General features: G+C 51.9%; 9 protein-coding genes across 9 annotated transcripts; 6 read left to right on the plus strand and 3 right to left on the minus strand.

The window, feature by feature from the left end:
* The first annotated feature begins 254 nt into the window (after positions 1-254).
* On the plus strand, positions 255-3,219 carry F5Z01DRAFT_655234 (amidase-like protein). The gene is made up of 9 exons (XM_046263485.1): positions 255-799; positions 853-1,217; positions 1,276-1,800; positions 1,894-1,987; positions 2,040-2,237; positions 2,288-2,403; positions 2,454-2,740; positions 2,822-2,905; positions 2,957-3,219. Exons 1-9 carry the CDS (start codon positions 623-625, stop codon positions 3,064-3,066), a joined length of 1,956 nt encoding a protein of 651 aa, XP_046118303.1. The 5' UTR covers positions 255-622; the 3' UTR covers positions 3,067-3,219.
* A 62-nt stretch (positions 3,220-3,281) lies between these two features.
* Positions 3,282-4,925, minus strand: F5Z01DRAFT_687065 (uncharacterized protein; the record flags this gene model as incomplete). The annotated part of the gene is made up of 4 exons (XM_046266000.1): positions 3,282-3,783; positions 3,862-4,648; positions 4,710-4,784; positions 4,907-4,925. The coding sequence occupies 4 exons, from the start codon at positions 4,923-4,925 to the stop codon at positions 3,330-3,332; spliced, it is 1,335 nt and encodes a 444-aa protein (XP_046118304.1). The 3' UTR covers positions 3,282-3,329.
* A 630-nt stretch (positions 4,926-5,555) lies between these two features.
* On the plus strand, positions 5,556-7,299 carry F5Z01DRAFT_736660 (uncharacterized protein; the record flags this gene model as incomplete). Its single annotated transcript, XM_046266790.1, has 3 exons — positions 5,556-5,744; positions 5,909-6,113; positions 6,769-7,299. The coding sequence occupies 3 exons, from the start codon at positions 5,556-5,558 to the stop codon at positions 7,044-7,046; spliced, it is 672 nt and encodes a 223-aa protein (XP_046118305.1). The 3' UTR covers positions 7,047-7,299.
* Positions 6,818-7,821, plus strand: F5Z01DRAFT_687070 (uncharacterized protein). The gene is made up of 2 exons (XM_046266001.1): positions 6,818-7,333; positions 7,411-7,821. The coding sequence occupies exons 1-2, from the start codon at positions 7,047-7,049 to the stop codon at positions 7,727-7,729; spliced, it is 606 nt and encodes a 201-aa protein (XP_046118306.1). The 5' UTR covers positions 6,818-7,046; the 3' UTR covers positions 7,730-7,821.
* Positions 7,822-8,904: 1,083 nt separating this feature from the next.
* F5Z01DRAFT_103812 (uncharacterized protein) lies at positions 8,905-9,647 on the plus strand. Its single transcript, XM_046257345.1, has one exon. It carries the CDS (start codon positions 9,096-9,098, stop codon positions 9,474-9,476), a length of 381 nt encoding a protein of 126 aa, XP_046118307.1. The 5' UTR covers positions 8,905-9,095; the 3' UTR covers positions 9,477-9,647.
* F5Z01DRAFT_104240 (translation initiation inhibitor) lies at positions 9,555-10,523 on the minus strand. The gene is made up of 3 exons (XM_046257346.1): positions 10,090-10,523; positions 9,937-10,028; positions 9,555-9,885 (listed from the first exon to the last, which is right to left on the minus strand). The coding sequence occupies exons 1-3, from the start codon at positions 10,205-10,207 to the stop codon at positions 9,652-9,654; spliced, it is 444 nt and encodes a 147-aa protein (XP_046118308.1). The 5' UTR covers positions 10,208-10,523; the 3' UTR covers positions 9,555-9,651.
* Positions 10,524-11,590: 1,067 nt separating this feature from the next.
* On the plus strand, positions 11,591-13,625 carry F5Z01DRAFT_681435 (uncharacterized protein; the record flags this gene model as incomplete). The annotated part of the gene is given in 2 exon segments (XM_046265688.1): positions 11,591-12,272; positions 12,292-13,625. 2 exon segments carry the CDS (start codon positions 11,591-11,593, stop codon positions 13,623-13,625), a joined length of 2,016 nt encoding a protein of 671 aa, XP_046118309.1.
* A 242-nt stretch (positions 13,626-13,867) lies between these two features.
* F5Z01DRAFT_674133 (uncharacterized protein) lies at positions 13,868-16,172 on the minus strand (the record flags this gene model as incomplete). Its single annotated transcript, XM_046265011.1, has 4 exons — positions 13,868-15,088; positions 15,150-15,626; positions 15,678-15,692; positions 15,750-16,172. The coding sequence occupies 4 exons, from the start codon at positions 16,170-16,172 to the stop codon at positions 13,868-13,870; spliced, it is 2,136 nt and encodes a 711-aa protein (XP_046118310.1).
* A 240-nt stretch (positions 16,173-16,412) lies between these two features.
* F5Z01DRAFT_655243 (putative MFS aflatoxin efflux pump) lies at positions 16,413-18,962 on the plus strand. The gene is made up of 5 exons (XM_046263486.1): positions 16,413-17,101; positions 17,171-17,431; positions 17,490-17,825; positions 17,882-18,062; positions 18,114-18,962. The coding sequence occupies exons 1-5, from the start codon at positions 16,865-16,867 to the stop codon at positions 18,815-18,817; spliced, it is 1,719 nt and encodes a 572-aa protein (XP_046118311.1). The 5' UTR covers positions 16,413-16,864; the 3' UTR covers positions 18,818-18,962.
* Positions 18,963-19,096: the final 134 nt, after the last annotated feature.

Consider the following 19,096-nt stretch of genomic DNA (forward strand, 5'->3'; position numbering starts at 1 on the left):
GTGGGATAGGAGGCGGCCTAGATACGAGAGAGACTAGGCCTGCTACAAGACTTTAAAGACCACTAAGTTACTGTTCGCTGAGTGTCCTAATTAAGAAAAGACCTAAAGCTGTCTCCTAGCTACGTGTCGAGGGTTAAGGAGTTAAGAACTAGACTAGGAGGGCATAAAACACGTCACGTCCTAATGGTAGCGTGAGAAAGTAAGGGTTCGAAATAGACTAGAATCGTGATGTGATAGCCATGTGAACGACGCAGGTAAGACGCCCGTGAGTACGTGACCCCGCCTGTACCTACGTATTTCTCTCACCGCCGCGACTTCGCCCGCCCAGAACCTTGTGTGACCACAGGTGGCAGACCGGGCTTTCTCCGGAGGTAACACCATCTCATGTCTCCTGCAGAACGACGAGCTCAATGCCTGCAGTGATTCAGTGAACCCCGCCTCGGATTGGATCAGGCTTCAACCCGGCGTGTTCAATTGACGACCACCTTTTTTTCATGTTGGTCTGACTTCGTCATTCGCGCAAGTCCGCCCTGTCATTGGAAATCAGTTTGCCAACGACAAGTGCGCCATAGCATTGAGCTGCTGTTTCCCACAAAGCCGCCGGAACAAAGCGACCAACGCTATGAAGTTTTCCGAGATCGACCTCGCAGCGTTCTATCGAGCGTCTGGCGAGAAGCCAGTCTTCGAATCGCGTTCCTCGCTTGAGTCTGATGACAGCGACCTAGCCAAGAGTGCGACGCGTATCTCTACCGTCATTGAGGTTGGAGAACTATCGTATCTTTGCGAGGAAACCCCGTTTGTGAGACAATCCGCGCCGTTGAACCGGTAGACAGCATGCTAACTTCACAGCAGCATTCTTCAAGGCTTTCCGACTCTTCCGCTATTAAGCAGCTGGCGTCCTTCATCCCGCCTGAGGGCCCCATTTCCTGTCAATCGTTGCAGAAGGTCATCCAACACGACTTGCAAGATGATGACGTCTTATCCTCCTCATTTTTGATTTCTATTGTGCTATTTACCCAGGAGACATCTTTGGATCGCGAAACGCTTGGACTATTGTCCTCGTTTGGTTACAAGAGACTATTTCTTACTAACACAAACATTGGAAAGGGGCCTTTCTTCTTCTCGTGCAATGGCATGTTCCGGGTTTTCAGGCTTTACCCCGACACGCACGATGCCTTCGTAACGAGCGTAATTCCCAGCCTGGCTGATAGGAACACGTGAGTCCGGTGCCGTCCTGATCCCCTTGTCCCTGAATAAGATTAAATGTTGCGATAGGTATCAATCTATTAGCGCATCGGCGTACGGACAGCGCACCAAATGTGTTGCCGTACCCTCGCGCCTTTACTTCAAGCGAACGAAAGAGCTGCCTCTCGCCGGAATTCGACTTTCGGTCAAGGATGTATTTCACTTGAAGGGCGTGGTGACAACTAACGGAAATCGCGCATACGAGAGCCTGTATGGCGAACAAGATGTCAGCTCGGCCGCCGGCCAGGCAGCCATCGACAAAGGAGCGATCATTGTCGGGAAGGCGATAACAGTGGAGTTTGCCGGGGCCCAGGAAGTTGAAGGTGACTGGGCTGACTTCAGGTATCCGAAAAACCCTCGCGCAGACGGATATCTCCGTGCCACGGGAAGCAGTGTAGGAAGCGCGTGTGGCATGGCAACCTACCCGTGGCTGGATGGGTCCCTGGGGAGTGATTGCGGCGAAAGCATCAGAGATCCTGCCGTCGCGTTTGGCGTGGCCGGATTTCGGGCCTCTCATGACGGAATACAGGAGAAAAATACATCGGTGCCTTGCCCGTGAGTATTGTTTCAAGCTTTAGATCAACGAGAGCCGCAAAGCCGCAGCCCTGCGGCGGGGAGATGCAGCCTGCACTAACTTGTCACTATCAGGCGTTTCCAGCGGACTGGCTATCTCACCAGAGATATGAAGACGCTTTGCGACCTCACGCATCACGCAGTCCGTCGGCTATTTGATGACCGGGAGGTGAGATGATGTACTCGACTGGCATGTGATTATGACTGATGTTCTGTCTTAGTCATGGCGGCCGAAGCGAGTCGTCACGATAAATGAATATGCCAGTGGAAGAACTGATGTGGATGCACTGTTTACCAAGACTGCCGAGAAATTAACCAAGTTCCTCGGTACTGAGCTTGTCAAAGTCTCGCTAGAGGATACCTGGGAGTGTACTAAACCTATCCAAACAGACAAAGGCTTTCTCTCGCACTACGCTAAGGCAAGAATTAAACTCACGAATCATGAAATTTCTCTAACTGTGAACCTCAGACCTTCATGACAGTAGTCAGGAAAGACTACTACGACAGCGGGGCCAAATTCCGGGAAGACTACCAGCGCAAGTTCGATGCTGCTCCCTTCGTCGCCCAGACAACACGATACCTATGGTATGGCCTCCTCTTCCATCATGAGGCGTCTGAACTGACAGGTTCTACAGGGGAGGCGCAACAGAACCTCCGGCCGAATTTGAAGAAGCTCTGCAGAAAGTGAAGGAACACAATGAGTGGTTCTCTAAGAACATCGTCGACGAAAGCACCATCATGGTTATTCCACGATTCAGTCTTGACCGCCGTGACGAGTATTTGCCGCGAGAATCCCTGCTCTTGTCTTTTTTTCCTGAACTAGATGCTAATTTGAGAAGTGATCCCTGGAAACGTGAATGGATGGTTTGGGATTCCAACTTACATGCATCCATCGGAGGCTGTCCAAATCTCATGATGCCCAGTAAGTGCACTGACTGGCTCCCGCTTATCTCAGCCCGAATCATGATACGTTTCGAATGGAACTGACCACCATGATTTGAAGTCGGCCAACTACTAGGATTTGAATCCGACATTTCACAGCGGCAGGAGGTATTCCCAGTCACCCTCGCTATCACCGGGGCTCACGGTAGTCCACCACCTTCTTCTGACATTTTCAAATCTAAAGATTGCGTTCTAGGCACTGACTTAGCAATTCTTCGTCTCATACACGACTTCTTGGCCGAACATGGACCTGCTACAGGTGTACAGCCTGGCAAGTCGGCTTATCCAGATAGCATGACCTTTTGACCAAGTTTCAGCCATTGGTGCACATTAGACATGCTCTCCTTTAACTTTCTTTAATATCTTAATCTCTGATCTTTCCAATATGAATACTCCCTCTGGATATTCCTCTGTAGCTTATTTTAATGAAGTCCTGAGATGAATATACCACCTTAGCATAACTAGGTACCTAGACAGACCACGGGCCTACTTGATGTGCGAACTGTCGCGATGAATACCTTGAGATGAGTACAATAGTGGATAATGTGCATGGAATTGGAACAACTTGATTATTTGTACAAAGCGATTACTGATGTAGCCAACTGCGCCAAGCCAACTAAAACGCCCAGTGTTCCATACAAGATGACGGCCCAAAACGTGTACCATTGGGCAGTGTTGCGCTTGTTCCTCCACAATTGAAGCGAACTCTTTGGCTCTTTGTGCATAACTACCTCGTTGAGGAAGTCCAGTTTGGCTTGCATCATTGGAAAGTCCGTGGCAAGGTAGTAGACGGGCTTGGGTTCATTTGTCGAGTTCTGAAATGGCCAATTGCCCCCACAAAGCATGACGAGCAGCTGGTCTTGGTCGACATGTGGCCAACCCTCGAATACCTTCTTGGCGCTGAAATGCTGCCGGGCCTGAATCTCTTGGCCGAATATTAGGTAGAGCGATAGTATGATTTCGCACATGAGATCCTTGGGATGATCGGAATCTGAACCCTCCGCGTCCTCTAACTCGACACAGCTTGAGTGGCAATGTTAGCTGATGAGACTGTATAGGTAGTGTATCATGAATACAATCAACATATATGTAGATATTTACCTTTCCCATATCCTCGCACTCCGATCGTCCCTAGCAAACCTGGAGTTCATGGCGCAAAACGTCGCGTGTCTAAAGAGAAAAATAGTGTTCGTCTCAGTATCGTAGTCGAGATGCGTATTGAGGACATCCGTCCACGCGATGTTCATCTTCAAGACCGAGCAGAAGAGACGCGCGTTGAACCGGTCTGCTCGCAGTGTTGCCGTCTTGGCCCGGTAACTCCGTTGGTCTCCGTCCACCACGGGGCTCAGCTCTCCAAATCTGCGGATCAGCCTGGCGACTGGCATCCGCGGATCTCTCACCAGGACCTTGTTGGATAGGATGGACCAGCAGCGGTGGATCGATCCGGGGATGCAGTCTCCGATGGTGAACATTGTCTGGACAGGGGCCTTGGCTGAGGGGTGGAAAAGGTGGGCGGAGATCACGATGAGGCAGAAGACGTAGAAGTGGTGGAGACGGGTGGTTGAATCGACGTCAGCATCAGCACCGGTGGGAGAGGGCTCGAGAAGCTTTTCTGTCCGCAGCTGCGCGGCGGTGGTTTCCAGGGAGAAATGGGGGTGAGATGAAATGTGCTGTTGCAAAGCGGCTGCTGACTCCAGGTGCCATGATTCCCGCTTGGTCTTATAATTATCGAGACAGATGGTGTCGAATGTCTCGCATAGCTTGTCCAAAGAGGTGACGATATGTCGCATGTAAGATCTCACTGATAGACCACATACAATACCAGGTGTGGAGATGGGGTCGAAGACATTTGTGAAGGTCGAGAAGACCGATGGATCAATGATTCGGTCTAAAAGCATTACACCGTTCAGTCACTGATACTGTGTTTGAACCTGTTGTATGGTAGGTACATACTAAGAGGTAGGTGTGATGGGCTTCTGGATATGGACACACTTCGTCGAGCTTAACCCGGTTGGCGCCATTTCCTAGATATCTAAGTAGTAATCAAGTAAGAAGTGGGTTACATTGTACCAGTATCGAAGATAGGTATGTTAGAATGACAAGAGGATTGAGACCTGTCTCCTTGAAGCCGTAGGTAATATTATACCAGTACCAAAAGCAGGCATGTCGTAACAAATTTCATGTGGGAATTAAGACCTGGCTCCTTGGCAGGTTGCTTGAAGCTGAACTTGGGAAGAAAAGATGACGCACTCCAAGGCGTGAATTCCCAACGTCGCAGCACGTTGTCCGCCCGACCGCACGTCCAGCACGCGAACCACCTTGAGCCTCTCACGCTGCCTACCGGACTTGCTGAGGGCCTGATCGGCGACTCAATGTCCAATTGTCAAGGTCCTATCAAACTGCAATGCTGCATAAAACCCCAACCCCCTTTTGTCTTCATGTGCAGCCTCCCGTCCAATTGATTGGGTATCCCTTTGCGCCTGGAAGAGAATAAAAGCCCTCCTTTGATGCCGGGATGGGGCTATGTCAGGTTTCATTGCATATATTGAAAAGTTTCTTGGCCAGGTTGATACAACCACTCTCCCCCCGCGCGTGCTGCGCGTCCGGCCCAACTTTGACCGGTATTCTGGTGTGCCAGTTTCTGACCACCCTCGGGTGAATGAGCACGTCACCCTGGAGTCTAATCCAGTATTTGCAGACGATATCTCTCATGTCACTTTATGCAACCATTGCCCTACAACTTCACCCACCCATCGCTATCCTCGCAATGGTAACACACACATGACCATCACAAGATGGCAAACTGTCCAATTTCACGCGCTATCCTGGGTGTTGAGAACAGCTTTCGAGACCTTGTCGGCAGTTTCCCAGAGGGAGAAGCCATGCTCAAGATCACCGATGACGGGAAAGCGATGCAATGGATTCAGTCGTCTCCGGACTGGGAATCGGTCAGCCATACTCTGCGTGCGCGTATCGACGGCATGGTAAAGGCATGCAATGGATTTATCAGTGTCATTTATACGTCGGGGATCATTCCGGACAAGTTCGAAAGTTGGCAAGCTCTTGTCCTTGGTAGCTTAGCCCTTTGCATCCGAGTAATTGTGTCAAGAATTCTCCACCAAGAGACCACGAACTGATCAATTCCTAGGAACTCCTGCCGATAGGGGACTCAGGCCGGAATCCTTTCCTCCCTCTGATCGAGGAACTCACCACCAACACGTCTTTACCTCTGCCACTTTTCGACCCGCCGTGCAACAGCAATATCCCTTTCGCAGACTGCTTGGTTCAGCTTTTCGCTGAACTCGCGCTTAGCCTGATGAAGCTTGCGTCGTTCATGATCAAGAACCCAACAGGTCCGCTGCTTCCGCCCTATTTGTGTTGATGCTACGTTTGCCGAGCGGTTTCTGTTTACAGCGACGGTGCAGAGTTTCGAAGAGAAAAGCCCACCGAAAAGTTTACGCAACTCAACGGCGAAAATCAAGCCGCGGTTGTGCGACTAAAAGCTGGGTGCGACAGAGTCAGGGGTTGCACCTCGTCCAATGGCTCGGACAGTCGGACTGCTCTCCCGCTTCAAGAAAAACAAACAACAGGAGCAAGCACCCACAAGTACCAGTCGATTCCTGCTCACTTCAGCCGGCACTTTCAGGGGAGAGAGGGATATTTTACCAAGATCGATCTGACCTTTGCTAATTCTACCAGACGACCTGCCCTGGTCTCACTGTACGGCTTGCCGGGCATTGGGAAGACGCAGCTGGTAATGCGATACTGCAAGTCTAGAGCCACTCAATACGACCTCATTCTATGGACTGAAGCAGACACGGCCATTAAAATCCAGGAGGCGCTATCTAAACACGCTGTCAATCTCAAATTGCCCGGAGCCAAGCACGAGGAGACAGCGCGTTGAACTGCCGTACCTTACTGGAGTGGCTCGAGTTAACGGGTGGGTAACGACCTATTCTCATGACACTGATTTTTTTGTCCTTTGAGTTACTGATGCCAGTCATACAGACGACACCTGGCTTCTGGTTTACGACAATCTCGACGACGTGCAGATCCTCCGGAAGTTTTGGCCAGATAGAGGCAAGGGCCACATCATCGTCACGAGCCGCAATCCTTACACGGCGAGTTTCCGTGCCTGCGCCAGCATCAGCGTCTTACCCCTGAACATGGAGGAGTCGGTCAAGCTCTTCTACAATGAGATCAGCTGGTTCCAGCTCCCGCAGCGGAACTTGAAAATCGAAAAGTTGCTGGGCGACTGGAAGGGCGTTCCGCTGGCCATAAATTAGATGAGCAGCTTCATCACCCGCGTTCAAATGGACCTGGACACGTTCGTCAAGCTCTGCTCAACGAGCGCGCCCCAGCTTCTGCAAAAGACCAATCTGTACGATGAGTGCCCCCATAGTGTTGCCACCGCGTTCGCGACCGAACAGTTGCAGGAGAAACCGAAAGCGATCTTGCATGCCATGTGTTTCTTTGACCCGGACCGAATACCGTGCGAAGTGATTCAATCGAGCTTCGATCTAGACAGGGAAGATGAGGAGCCAGTATTCAACTCGATCATGTGCGAGTGGGAGTACGTTTTCTTTTTTCATATTATCCCGCCAGTCAGCTTTACTCTCCATGGTAGTTACTCACCAAAACACTGTACAGTTATCAAGAGAGTCTTGAGGTACTCATCAAAATGTCCTTGCTTACCAAGATCGAGAACGACATGAGCATTCACCGTCTGGTGCAGGACGTGGTGTATCTGTTCATGTCCAAGGATGAACGACAAAAGGGGTTCGACGCCGTTCTCACAGTCCTCAGCCGGAACTTCCCGACGGGGACCGGTGGTCAAATGTGGAAGGGCTGGCACAAGTGCGAACGATATCTGCCCCATGCGCTCTTTTTGTTTCGCCGCTTTGAGAAGGATTTTCGGGGGCAGAAATCCATCCGGTTTGCCAACCTAGTGAGCTCTGTGACATGGTGAGACTCGGACACGACTCTGCATGAAATTCAACAGTTCTTGGTTCTTGTTCTGACTCTAGCCGCGTAGGTACCTCTTCGAGCGCGGTCTTTTCACCGAAATCGATTCACTGGTGAATCTCGGCCTGGCAGCATCTCCCGACGAAGAGAATCTAGTGGTTGCCTCGATCCCCGGGGACGAACAATTACTTACTGCCGAAAGCTATCGCAGAAAACCCAAAGGGCAGCAGCACGTGCATTATGCTGTTGAGTTTCATGCTGTAGGGGCCCCGTGCCGACTTTATTCGGAAGTCTGAGACGAATTACTAGGGAATGAACCTTGGTCTTCCTTATGTTGTGTGTTCTAACTTTACATGTGTTATGGTCAGAATGCGGGGAAGGACGTGACCCACGGATAAACATTGATCTTTCCTAATCAATTCCGTATCGGATACGCTTGTGACATGCCCCGGCGCCTAGCGGACCCATTGATCCTCATTCTTTCTCCGTCGCCTTTACTTATATACGTGACCTACTATATTTTTGCAGTTCTTGCATTCCACCACTTGCTATATTTCACTTTTCTCGGGGTTTACTCTAGTTAATCTATCTGTCTTCCGACTACACTTGCGCTACTAAATGGCGAGGCCTAACACTTCCGATTAGATCAAGCACTGTGTAAAATACAGTTCGTTCTTAGTGTTTCCGTACCACCGAGCGACTGCTATCACTTTTCCCAAGCGCACGTTAAATTAAAGAGAGGATGCCTCTGGACGTTGATCTACATAGCCTTGCCATTTACTTGCTGTATGTCCACGATGTGGACCGATAACGCTCCATGGTGGAACCTGCCGAAGAGGCATAGCGAAGACGCCGAATCGGAGCAGCCTTCTTCTAGCGGGCACTAGCCAGAGGCGGCCGGATCCCCACTAAGGAACCCGGCGCCGGCCGACCTAATGGAGACAGTGGATCCGCCGCTCGGGCAGACTAATATCTTCCTCGGTGGATAACGGGGTCGGTGGTCTACAGCGAAAAGATGCGAATTAATGATCTCGATTCTATACTGCCCCCCAATGCGCGATGACGGCGGCACATCGGAGGTACAAGGTCGCCTTACCCCGCTTGGTGCATGGCCAGACATCCTGGAAATACTAGAAGCTTCCAGAATAAGACAGAATCAAATGGTCGTATTCGTGCCAAGTAGAAGTCAGCACGCGAATGGAACATTAGTATAACTACTCTCGCATGCCGTACCAACCTCCTCGATCAAAGTTCACTTAGATTAATATACGCCCAAAGTCAAACACTAATCGACGACACCTTTTGTTTCCTCTGCTTAGCGACACTTACACACCACAGACAAACCCCGCTCGGTCTCCTTTCCTCGCACGATGGTTTACCGCATCATAGTGCTAGCGCCACGCAAGGCCGGCGTCACCCACGAGGACTTCAAAGCCCGATACGAGCAGCACATGCACCTCGTGGAGGACATTTGTGGCCGTGACTTGATGCCCCTCCGTCATACGAGGTCGTATATACGTCATGACGGACCGGACGATAAGCCTGTCCTCCTTGCGGGCAGGGCTGAGGACGTACGGTACGACGCAGTCGTGAATATGGACTTCGAAGACGAGGCCGCATTCCAGCGATTCATTGGCGCTTTGTCGACAGAGGACGCTAAGGCGAGGATTGATGCTGACGAGGCAGGATTCTGGGACCGAACCGAGATGAAAGTCGTGGTCATTGACGGCATCGAGGAGACAATGAAATAAGGTAAATAACATTTAGGGTGAGATGTTATGGGCGTGGTAATTGCTTAGCTTGGTTTATATCTTGATAATTCAAATTATCTTTAGTGCGCTATGTGGTTCTTGTCTTCCGTCGCTGTTCTGGCTTGTACTTCGGGGGCACATTACCGATCGATTCCTTCCCGAAGTTGGAGCCATGTCAACAGTGTGGCATTGCTACCACGGCTTCTATCTCGACAAGAAAGTCCCCTGGTAGCCTGCCGGCCTGGATGGTGGTCCTTGCGGGCTTTGGATTCGGTAGCAAGCTAGAGTATACTTCGTTCATGGCTGCATAGTCGCCCATATCAGCAAGAAACACAGTTGTCTTTATGGCCAGGTCCCAAGAAGTGCCAGCCTCCTCAAGGATCTTGGCAATATTGTTGATGACAGTAGCCTGGTATCTATTGTAAGAAAAGGACATGCGAGACACAGTGAGTCAACTGACCGTCTGAGCCTCGATTCCCTCAGGGATTGTTCCGTTGATAGAGGGAACAGTGCCACTAGTATAAACGAGTTCCTTTGTCGCAACACCTCCAGCTGTGTATTATTAGTCACATTATTTAATGTTGAGCTCGCAATGCCTCGCATGGTGACTCACACAAGATTGCACCCTGATTCCCCAGGTAAGTGATAGGTGCTTTGGCTCGCGCTTCAAGGACTGCAACCGCCGAGGCGAGCAAGAGCGCCGGGAGCTCGAAACGAAAAGCACCTATCATCTTGAATTAAAGGTCAAGTTGTAACTTTCGATCGTCAAAGAGTCCTTCAGTGATCAGCGACTCGAGCGATGACTGCGGCTTCTGCTATCTCATATATCTCCACGACTCCATGTATCTGGAGTCATCGAATACTAAGCACGTAAGCTGTTGCACCCTCAAAAAGCTTATCTGCCGCCTATGTAAGCTTAATATCTAATGTCTCAAAGATCCCTAGCTTCTGGTCTTGTCATCCGCGCCCTATTGTTATCTCATGGGGGTCACTAGTGCTGATAAGTCGTCGGCGTCGGCGACGAGATCTTCTTGTTATCGGAGTACCAGGGACTTGCCACTTGTTGAGCCCGCGCAGATCATCGGAATTGGCACATTGAATCCGTCGGTGAGCATCCAGTCCGGTGTCGGTTCTATCATTCCGATCTTATCTTCTGTGCCAATGGCGTCTTGCTTCAAAGTCCCTCATCGACCGACGACGACCCTTGTTCGCGTGCGGGGTCGGAGTTTATCATGATAATTTTGATAGTATCGCTCTGGCGTTAACCGTCGCCTAATTATTCTGGCAACGACCCTTTATTTAGCAGGCTAATTTCCGATGCGGGGCTGCCGGAAGGACTTGAAGTCCCGACCTCATCCGGAGTCATGAACTGGAGTTTCCAGACGACCATGACATGTTCAAGTTTCCTTCTACGGCCGCTTCGTCGCAAATTACAACAGCCTTCAAATTCTTTGTCCGATACATCTAGTGGTAGACTTCCTCCCTTGCGGACCTGCTGTGTTCATGTCAAGTGGAATAGTCGGACTTGTCGAACAACGCCTGCCGAATGCCGATGGAGACCCCGCGTGCCAAGACACACAGGTGTCAAAAGGTACAGAACCAACATGAACGTTTCCTCGCACTCTTCTCATGCCTATCTTCACTTTCCACGTCACCCGGCTGTTCATGTTCCTTATCATCGCCGAGCCTCTCTATGTGCAGCGATTGAACACTCGATAAATCCAGTCATGGACATTGAAGGCATGCGTGCGACGTGGAATCGTGGATCCCCATGGGCCATGGCCCTTCACACGGCGCTGGGCGTGGGGGGTGTGCAGGTCCGGCGATGCCACCTGGTTGGAGGTCGAAGACAAATGCCTCCATGACCCTTATATGGCGCAGAGTTGGTTTCCTGTCGGCCTGTTTGCGCCGCTATTGTTCTTATCATCACGACAAGATGTCGAAGAACTTTTGTATCACGGCTGCCAAGGCTCCGGCGCTCATGGCGTCTGGACTCTGGGGGCTGAACATTGATGCTAACTCGGCTCCGTAACCGGGCAGGATCGCGATATAAAACGTCTGTGGAACACGGACATGATGGGTTGACTGGCTCAATATCAAAGCAAGTATCAGACATGTTCGCTTCCAAGGCCACCTGGCTGCCCTTCTTCGCCCTGGGCTATGGTATTTTAGCCACCCCTACGCCTCACGACACCATCTCCTTCCATGGCCTTTTCGACATTACCTCAGAGTCTGTCCACAATGTTCACCTCAAATACAGCGACAGGGTCCCTCTTGGTGACGTCCGTGTTGTCTATGGCGACTGCACCACGATGAGCCCACATGATTTCCATCACGAGGTAGCCTCGTTCTCCGCCAAGTCTGGGCTCACTCCTGATCGCATTGTGTGGGTAGTACCACATGACATCATGGAAAACGGCTGTCTACACGCCTACTTCGAAAACGGGCTCGTTGGTCGGTCTGAGCCTGTCAAACTTTCCTCGCCTCTCAGTAAACGCCAGTCCTTGGATGAGATTGGCGACTCCAACGGTCTCTGGTTCAATGGCGTGAAGTATCTCAACTCCACCAAGAAGACTTCCGTCTCTGTCGAGGAGGCGAAGAACAAGAGGATTGCCATTGTCGGCGGTGGCATGTCTGGACTGATGACTAGTCTGCTTCTAACGTCTGTCGGCATGACGAACTGGCACATCACCGAGTCCACCGAACGCATTGGTGGCCGCATCCGCACCAAGTATCTCAATGGTTCAAAGCCTGAAGATTACCAGTATCAGGAGATGGGACCCATGCGTTTTCACCGTGTCCGTCAAGTACACAGACACCAACGAGACCTTGGACATCCAAGATCACAAGCTCGTCTTCCAGCTGTCGGACGTGCTCAACGAGATGAACGGCAACGACTCAGAGCTGGCCGTCAAGTTCATTCCATGGATTCAAAGCAATCCCAACACACCAGCGAATTCTCGGGGTTATCGGTTACCCAATGGCCGTATTCCTACCGCCGCTCAGCTCTCGGCTGATCCAAGTGTGCTACCCCCGGTAGCCAATGCTTCTGACCCCGTCGGTGCTGAGTTGGGAGAGGGGTTCGTGGATCAGTTGCTAGACTTCACTCCCGAGCGCATGCGTAACATCTCCGCCAATGTCTTCCGCGCTCATCGCGAGGCTATTGACCGAGGTCTGTTCCACTGGTCCGAAACATCGTTCCTGAAATACAAGCTCGGGCTGGACACAAACACGGTGGATTTCCTGTCCGGCTCTGGAAGTTCACCCATGTGGGGTGAATGGTACGATAGTGTCTATTTCTCTGCGACAAATTGGAGGACTATTGACAAGGGACTGGAGTCTCTGCCGCGAGCCTTCGCTCCTCACGTTGAGGGCAAGATCACATACGGTCGTAAGATCACCGGTCTGGACTACAACAACGATACGTCAAAGGTGTCACTCACTTGGAGGGAGCATCCGCTGGACAAATCCACCAAGACGGAAGAGTATGACTATGCCGTCGTGGCTGTCCCTTTCTCAAAGGTCAGGCTCTGGAGAACGCCCACCTACTCCAGTCTACTGTCGCGAGCGATTTCCACCCTGAACTACGCTCAGTCTTGCAAGGTCGCGCTTCACTACGAAACGAGATTCTGGGAAAGTCAGGAGAATCCCATTATGGGTGGTTGCGGATCAGTCGACATCCCTGGTATCGGCTCTGTCTGCTATCCGGCCTACAAGATCAATTCGACGGGTCCTGGTGTCATTCTCGCCTCGTACGTCAGCGGTGTGCAAGCAAGGTCTGTTGCCGCACTGAGTGAAGAGGACCACGTTGCCATGGTTCAAGAAGCCATGGTGGAGGCGCATGGCGAGATTGCGAATGAACAGTGGACTGGGGCGTACGATCGACAATGTTGGGAGGTTGATGAGCACCAGGCTGGCGCATGGGCCTCTCCTACCGTTGGGCAGCAGGAGCTATTCATTCCAGCTTATCACAAGACGGAGTTGAACACTATTTTCATTGGCGAGCACACCAGCATTACGCACGCCTGGATCTTCTCCGCCCTCGAGTCTGCCGTGCGCGGTACTACGCAGCTTCTGCTGGAGCTTGGGCTGGTGGATGAAGCCAAGCAAGTTGTTGACACGTGGATGGCGCGGTGGATTACAGTTTAGACACTATGACAAGTTTGCAGACATCGTTAGCAAAATTTAGCAAGAGTTTTTTTCACTTTCACGCTCAAGCTTTCCTCGACCGTCGGGATCGCGCATCAACTCCTAGTCAAACAAAGCGCATGTTCTGGAGGCACCGCCATGTTCACAGCTTGTTGGGGCTTATAATATGCGGAGCTGGCAATAGTTTGGCCAATGGTCTGCTCATGTGTTTGTGCGATTCGCTGTAGGAAGACAGCTCGTGCCTACCAGTATCTGCCAGCCATCCACGGTCCTGACGAGGGCATTTGCAGGCCAGCGTCAATGGGGTTTTGCACCTGTTCCTGCAGACTGGAACCCATACCGTCGATTAGACCTAGTGGCCCGAGCCCGGATATGCAGTCTTGTGGAGGATACCCGGCTGACATGGACCATATGAATTCGTCCATGTACGTACTCATTGTATCTCCGAATTCTCCGGTGCCTGTCTCCTCTCTCTGTCCCCATGATAGGCCTAGTTCCGCAGCTTTCGAGGACATGATTTGCACAATCCTTGGCTCCGGGTTATGCTGGCCCCCACGCTGTGCTGTGGCCTGCGTTAAGTCCCACAGCTGGAGTATGAGCTTAATGAAGTGTTTCACAAAGGGCCCGTTTATGTCGGTGTTGTCGCTCACAGCATGACGTGCCTCGTAGTTGTCGCTCATGATGTCCCACGCGCGTTTCGCGACAGGACCTGTGGGTCTCTTCTTCAGAGCTTCGATGATGTGGAAGTAGCCAAGGGCTGGAAACTGATAACGGAAGAACCAGCGAAATCCCTTGACCAAGGTGGTATTGTGCAGTTGCGTATCACACTCGATCATATGTATTGCGTGAGAAAGGGCGTCGCTTGCCTGTTGAGCTGTGATCTTGGCGCCGCTCGCGCACTCTGCGTAGTGCTCCTGGAGGAACGACCTGAACAAGAACGATCTCGTACTCCAGATGGAGAGGTGGTGCAGTGGGTTCCCGGGATCGCAATGATCAAAATAGTCTCGCTCCATTGACTTTGCAAAGTCTGCAACTTGTTTCTCGTCCGCGACCTCCCTTGCCACCGCCTTGAGGGCTGGAGTTGTGAAGTCGAGATAGAAGGAGGCGTGGCGCACGAAGTTGGCAATCTCGCTCCGTACCACGACGAAGAGAGCCTCGCTGGTTTTGGTCTGCGCCACCGGTGGCTCCCGCATATCCACGCGAAGATCATGGTCGTTGACGTTGAGTGGTGTCTTGCAGTCCCAAGTCGGGGTAAGGCAAGTATTCTTGTACATGGCAAGCTCGCTGATTCGGGCGTCAAAGAAGATAAGGGAGTACCACAAGCGTCGACGCAACTCCGCGTGAAGAACAGGACATCTGCTGTTGCTTAGCTCGCTGTGGATTCCTATGCGCATTGCCGTGCGTGTTGCTATCCCGAGCATGGAAGAAAGAGAACGTGGGTCGCATGTTTTTGCCAGGGAGTGCTATCCTCGCAAGATTAACATGCCGAACGACGGGAAAGAACCACCAAAACCCACGACTCACCAGGTAGAGGTAGAACGCCGTGAGGCACTCTAACTCAGAAGAGTGTAGGAACCGGCAGTTAAGTAGGGCCTGTTGACATCCGAAGCGAAAGCGCGTCGAAAGGGTATCCTTGGAGGTGCCGAACGTCGCCTCACAATCCTGTGGGGACAGAGTGGTGAGAGCAATGCAGTAAATACCAAACATGAGGGCTTCCAGCATTGGCTGGATGCCACGTATACTGCCAATGGCTTCTATGATGCGAGACTGGAGCGTTGGGGTGTGTGTGACTTTGAGCATGGGGTCGACGTTGTCGAGGTACACTTGCCAGAGGCGGAACACGTGTGCTGGCTCAGGATGGACACTGGACAAGTCAACAGACTCCTGACGAGAACCAAACAAGATGTGCTCGTCCCCGAGTGAGTCCCACGTCTTTTGCACGATATCGTCGTGCATTTGTTCGGTCACCTCGTCTGTTTCGGATCCGTCGTCATTTTGCTTCTGTGACATAATCAGTATCCGCTGCTATGAAATAGCATGGGCCAAGCGTACGCTGTGTCTCATGGCCTGCCAGATATTCCTATAATCTCGTCAAATTCATGCTCAAGGTCAGAAAAAGACAACTCGCCTTGCTTCGAAGAGTGTCTCTGGCTTGGTCGTGCTCTGAGGAGAGGCTGAAGTCTTGGTATCCGGTCGGTCGTCGTCGGAGGCGTCATTGCTGTGGGGCGGGCCTTTGACATTGGGTGTGCCCAAGTTTCGGTGTAATGGTTCGAATTGTATCTTGTTCTGGCGCAAAAGATCTTCATAGCTGCGCAGCCGCTCCAACAGCTCACGCTCTGGGAAGCGACGTTTCCGACGACGACTCTGTGTCGCGGGGACGCAATGAGCCTGGTTCTTGCTGCAGTTCGAGCAGGGAAACTTGCGATCGCACTTGATCTTGCGCTGCTGACACAACACACAGGCGAGGACTCGCTGGGTTGTCTTGACTGAGGATGCCGAGGGCGGCTGTAGTCGAGAGTGAGACGCCGAATCCGAATCCAGGTCCATGATTCCGATTGATCAGTCCACTCGTGAGATGCAGTCAATCAATTATTCCGGGCGTTCGTAACATGCGTAAAAGCGCACATCGGGTTTGAAGGAAGAAGAGGGACCGATGAATATCAAGAGCAGATGGGTGGTCGCGCATGCTTGTGTGGTGAAGAATACAGGCACGTGTGCCAAACTGCCAATCCAGGGTGCGTGGCGGGTCATGCTAGGACATTAGTAAAGCCCGCGTGAATCCTGCCCCTCAGCCTCAAGTTTCAACTCAGCCGTTTTCACTTCCCTCCAGACGCACAGCGCGTACTATTCGTCAAGCAGTGCTTAATGCTTGTCGCGATTGGCGAAGTGGGATGGAAATTCAACGAGACGCCGCTTTATCCAGGACTCCAACGGCAGTCAGACCGTCAGCCAGCCCGGCAGTGACTCAGCGGCGACAGCGCGTCCATCGCCCCCCTCGTCGGTCATTAGAAAAAGCCGACGGACATTTTGGCGACACGCCGTTCACCAGTTCGCAACGCCTTTGGCCAATTGTGTGTTGCTCGGGGCCGGCACGAGGCATGCAAACTTCAATCTCAAAATTGTAGATATATAATTCACCGTGTCGGGAGGGACCATGATCTTCTGGCAACTATCCTCCACATACCAGTGCCAAACTTACATCGACGTCCGTTATCAACAACCACCACCGGCCATCAGAGATGAGCACCCGTCAGCAGATGGAAACGGAAACCGCGGCTGATCGTGCAGAACGACCGCCTTCGAATTCAACATCTGGTCGAAATGACATCGCCAGCCCCCAATCCACTGCACCAGCACCCCAGGAAAAACTGACCGCGCCGGCACCGGCACAATCCAAGGCCAGGGTCGTCCTCCTCATCGCGTCTGTCTTTGTGAGCGTGTTCCTCATCGCGCTGGATAGGACAATCATATCCACGGTATGTATTTCCGATCCACCCTCTTGGATCGTAACCCGCGTGAAAGTCAACGGCTGATCGTTTCCACAGGCTATACCCGCCATCACAGACCAATTCCACTCACTACCAGACGTCGGATGGTACAACAGCGCGTACACGTTGACCTCGGTGGCGCTGCAGTTGCTCGTCGGAAAGATCTACATGTTCTATCCCATCAGAACCGTCTTGCTCTGCAGCGTGCTTCTCTTCGAGATTGGCTCGGTCGTCTGCGGTGCGGCGCCCACATCAGACGTCTTCATTGCTGGCCGAGCCATCGCGGGTATGGGATCCGCCGGCATCATGGTGGGATGTGTAAGTCGCAATACAGTATTGTCTCTGCGCAAGAAGCTGTCACTGACTTCGAAAACAGATCATGGTCATAGTAGCTGTTGTACCCCTGGAGAAACGTCCAAAGATACAGGGCTTCTTTGGTGCACTGTTTGGGATCGCCTCCATCATCGGGCCCCTTGTCGGCGGCGCCTTCACCACGCATGTCACTTGGAGATGGTGCTTCTACATCAATCTCCCCTTTGGCGCCATCGCCTTGGTCGTCATCGCCACCTGCCTCAAAGTCCCCGACCGCGACACGATCAATACACCTCTTCTGGAGAAACTAAAGCAACTTGATGGAGTTGGCACGCTTGCGCTGACAGGGTCCATGGCATGTCTTGTGCTGGCGCTGCAGTGGGGCGGACAAACTTATGCTGTGCGTGTCCCTCCTCTACCCTCTTGAGTCCTGATCCTCGTACTGACAAACACAAGTGGAGCAGCGGTCGTATCATTGCTTTGTTCATGCTCGTGGGCGTCTTTGCCAGTGCCTTTATTGCTGCGCAGGTGTTTTTGCCTCGAACCGCCACTATCCCTGGCAGGGTCATCAAACAGCGCAGCACGTATTCTGGGCTGTGTGCCATTTTCCTCATCGGAGGCAGCATGTACATTCTGAGTAAGCCCCAATGTCACGCCTCACGAGTGTCGATTCTAACTCTACATGTAGCCTACTTCCTGCCCATCTGGTTCCAGGTCGTCAAGGATGTGTCTGCCGTGGACTCGGGCATCCGACTTCTCCCTTTCATGCTTTCCATGGTCCTCGCCACGATGAGCAACGGCTTCTTTGTGCAGCGGATTGGATACTACACCCCCACAGCAATCGTCGGCGCATGCTTGATGACGGTTGGCGCCGGTCTCTTGACGACCCTGCAGGTTGACACTGGCGTGGGGAAATGGATCGGCTATCAGATTCTGGCTGGCTTTGGCCTTGGAATGTGCTTTCAAGCACCCAACTTAGCCGCCCAGACAACGCTGCCGACAGCAGATGTACCCATTGGTACCTCACTGATGATGTTCGGTCAACTCATGGGAGCGACCGTTTTCGTTCCCGTGGGGACCAACGTGCTGAACAACCAGCTCATCTCGCGCCTGTCCAGTTTGCCAGGGTTTGACTCCAGGTCCGTCACACTCGGTGGCGCAAATGCGGTATTCAGCGACATCCCCGCCGACTATCGAGCCGAAGCACTCCACAGTTACAATGAGGCGATCAGGACGGTTCTGTACATTGGACTGGGTTTGACCGCTGCGACGATTATAGGCATTGCAGGATTGGAGATGAGGAGCGTCAAAAAGAAAGCGAACAAGGGTCTCGAAGCTGGAGAGACAAGTGAAACAAAGAACAAAGAGGGAGAGAAGAAGGTCGACGAATAACAGAGCTGCGGATCAATCGTCGACGAGCAACATATAATGAGGATCAGGCTACCCTTGACCTTGACTTGATTAGTTCATCAACGGGGTTACGGGCTGCCTCTTGTACAATTAATGTAACCAAAATATTCAATAATGCGTATAGACTAAAATCTTGCTTAAATTAAAGGCCGCGCTTTTTGATCTGTGTGTTGTTGTGCGCTGAGTTCCGCATGCTCTTCACATGTGATTATCAAGCCATGTTCGAAATGTTCGGTGATTACAATCTACGTCGCGTCACAT

The sequence above is a fragment of the Emericellopsis atlantica genome (genome assembly GCF_019669845.1).
Source record: "Emericellopsis atlantica unplaced genomic scaffold F5Z01scaffold_13, whole genome shotgun sequence".
Lineage (NCBI taxonomy): Eukaryota > Fungi > Ascomycota > Sordariomycetes > Hypocreales > Bionectriaceae > Emericellopsis > Emericellopsis atlantica.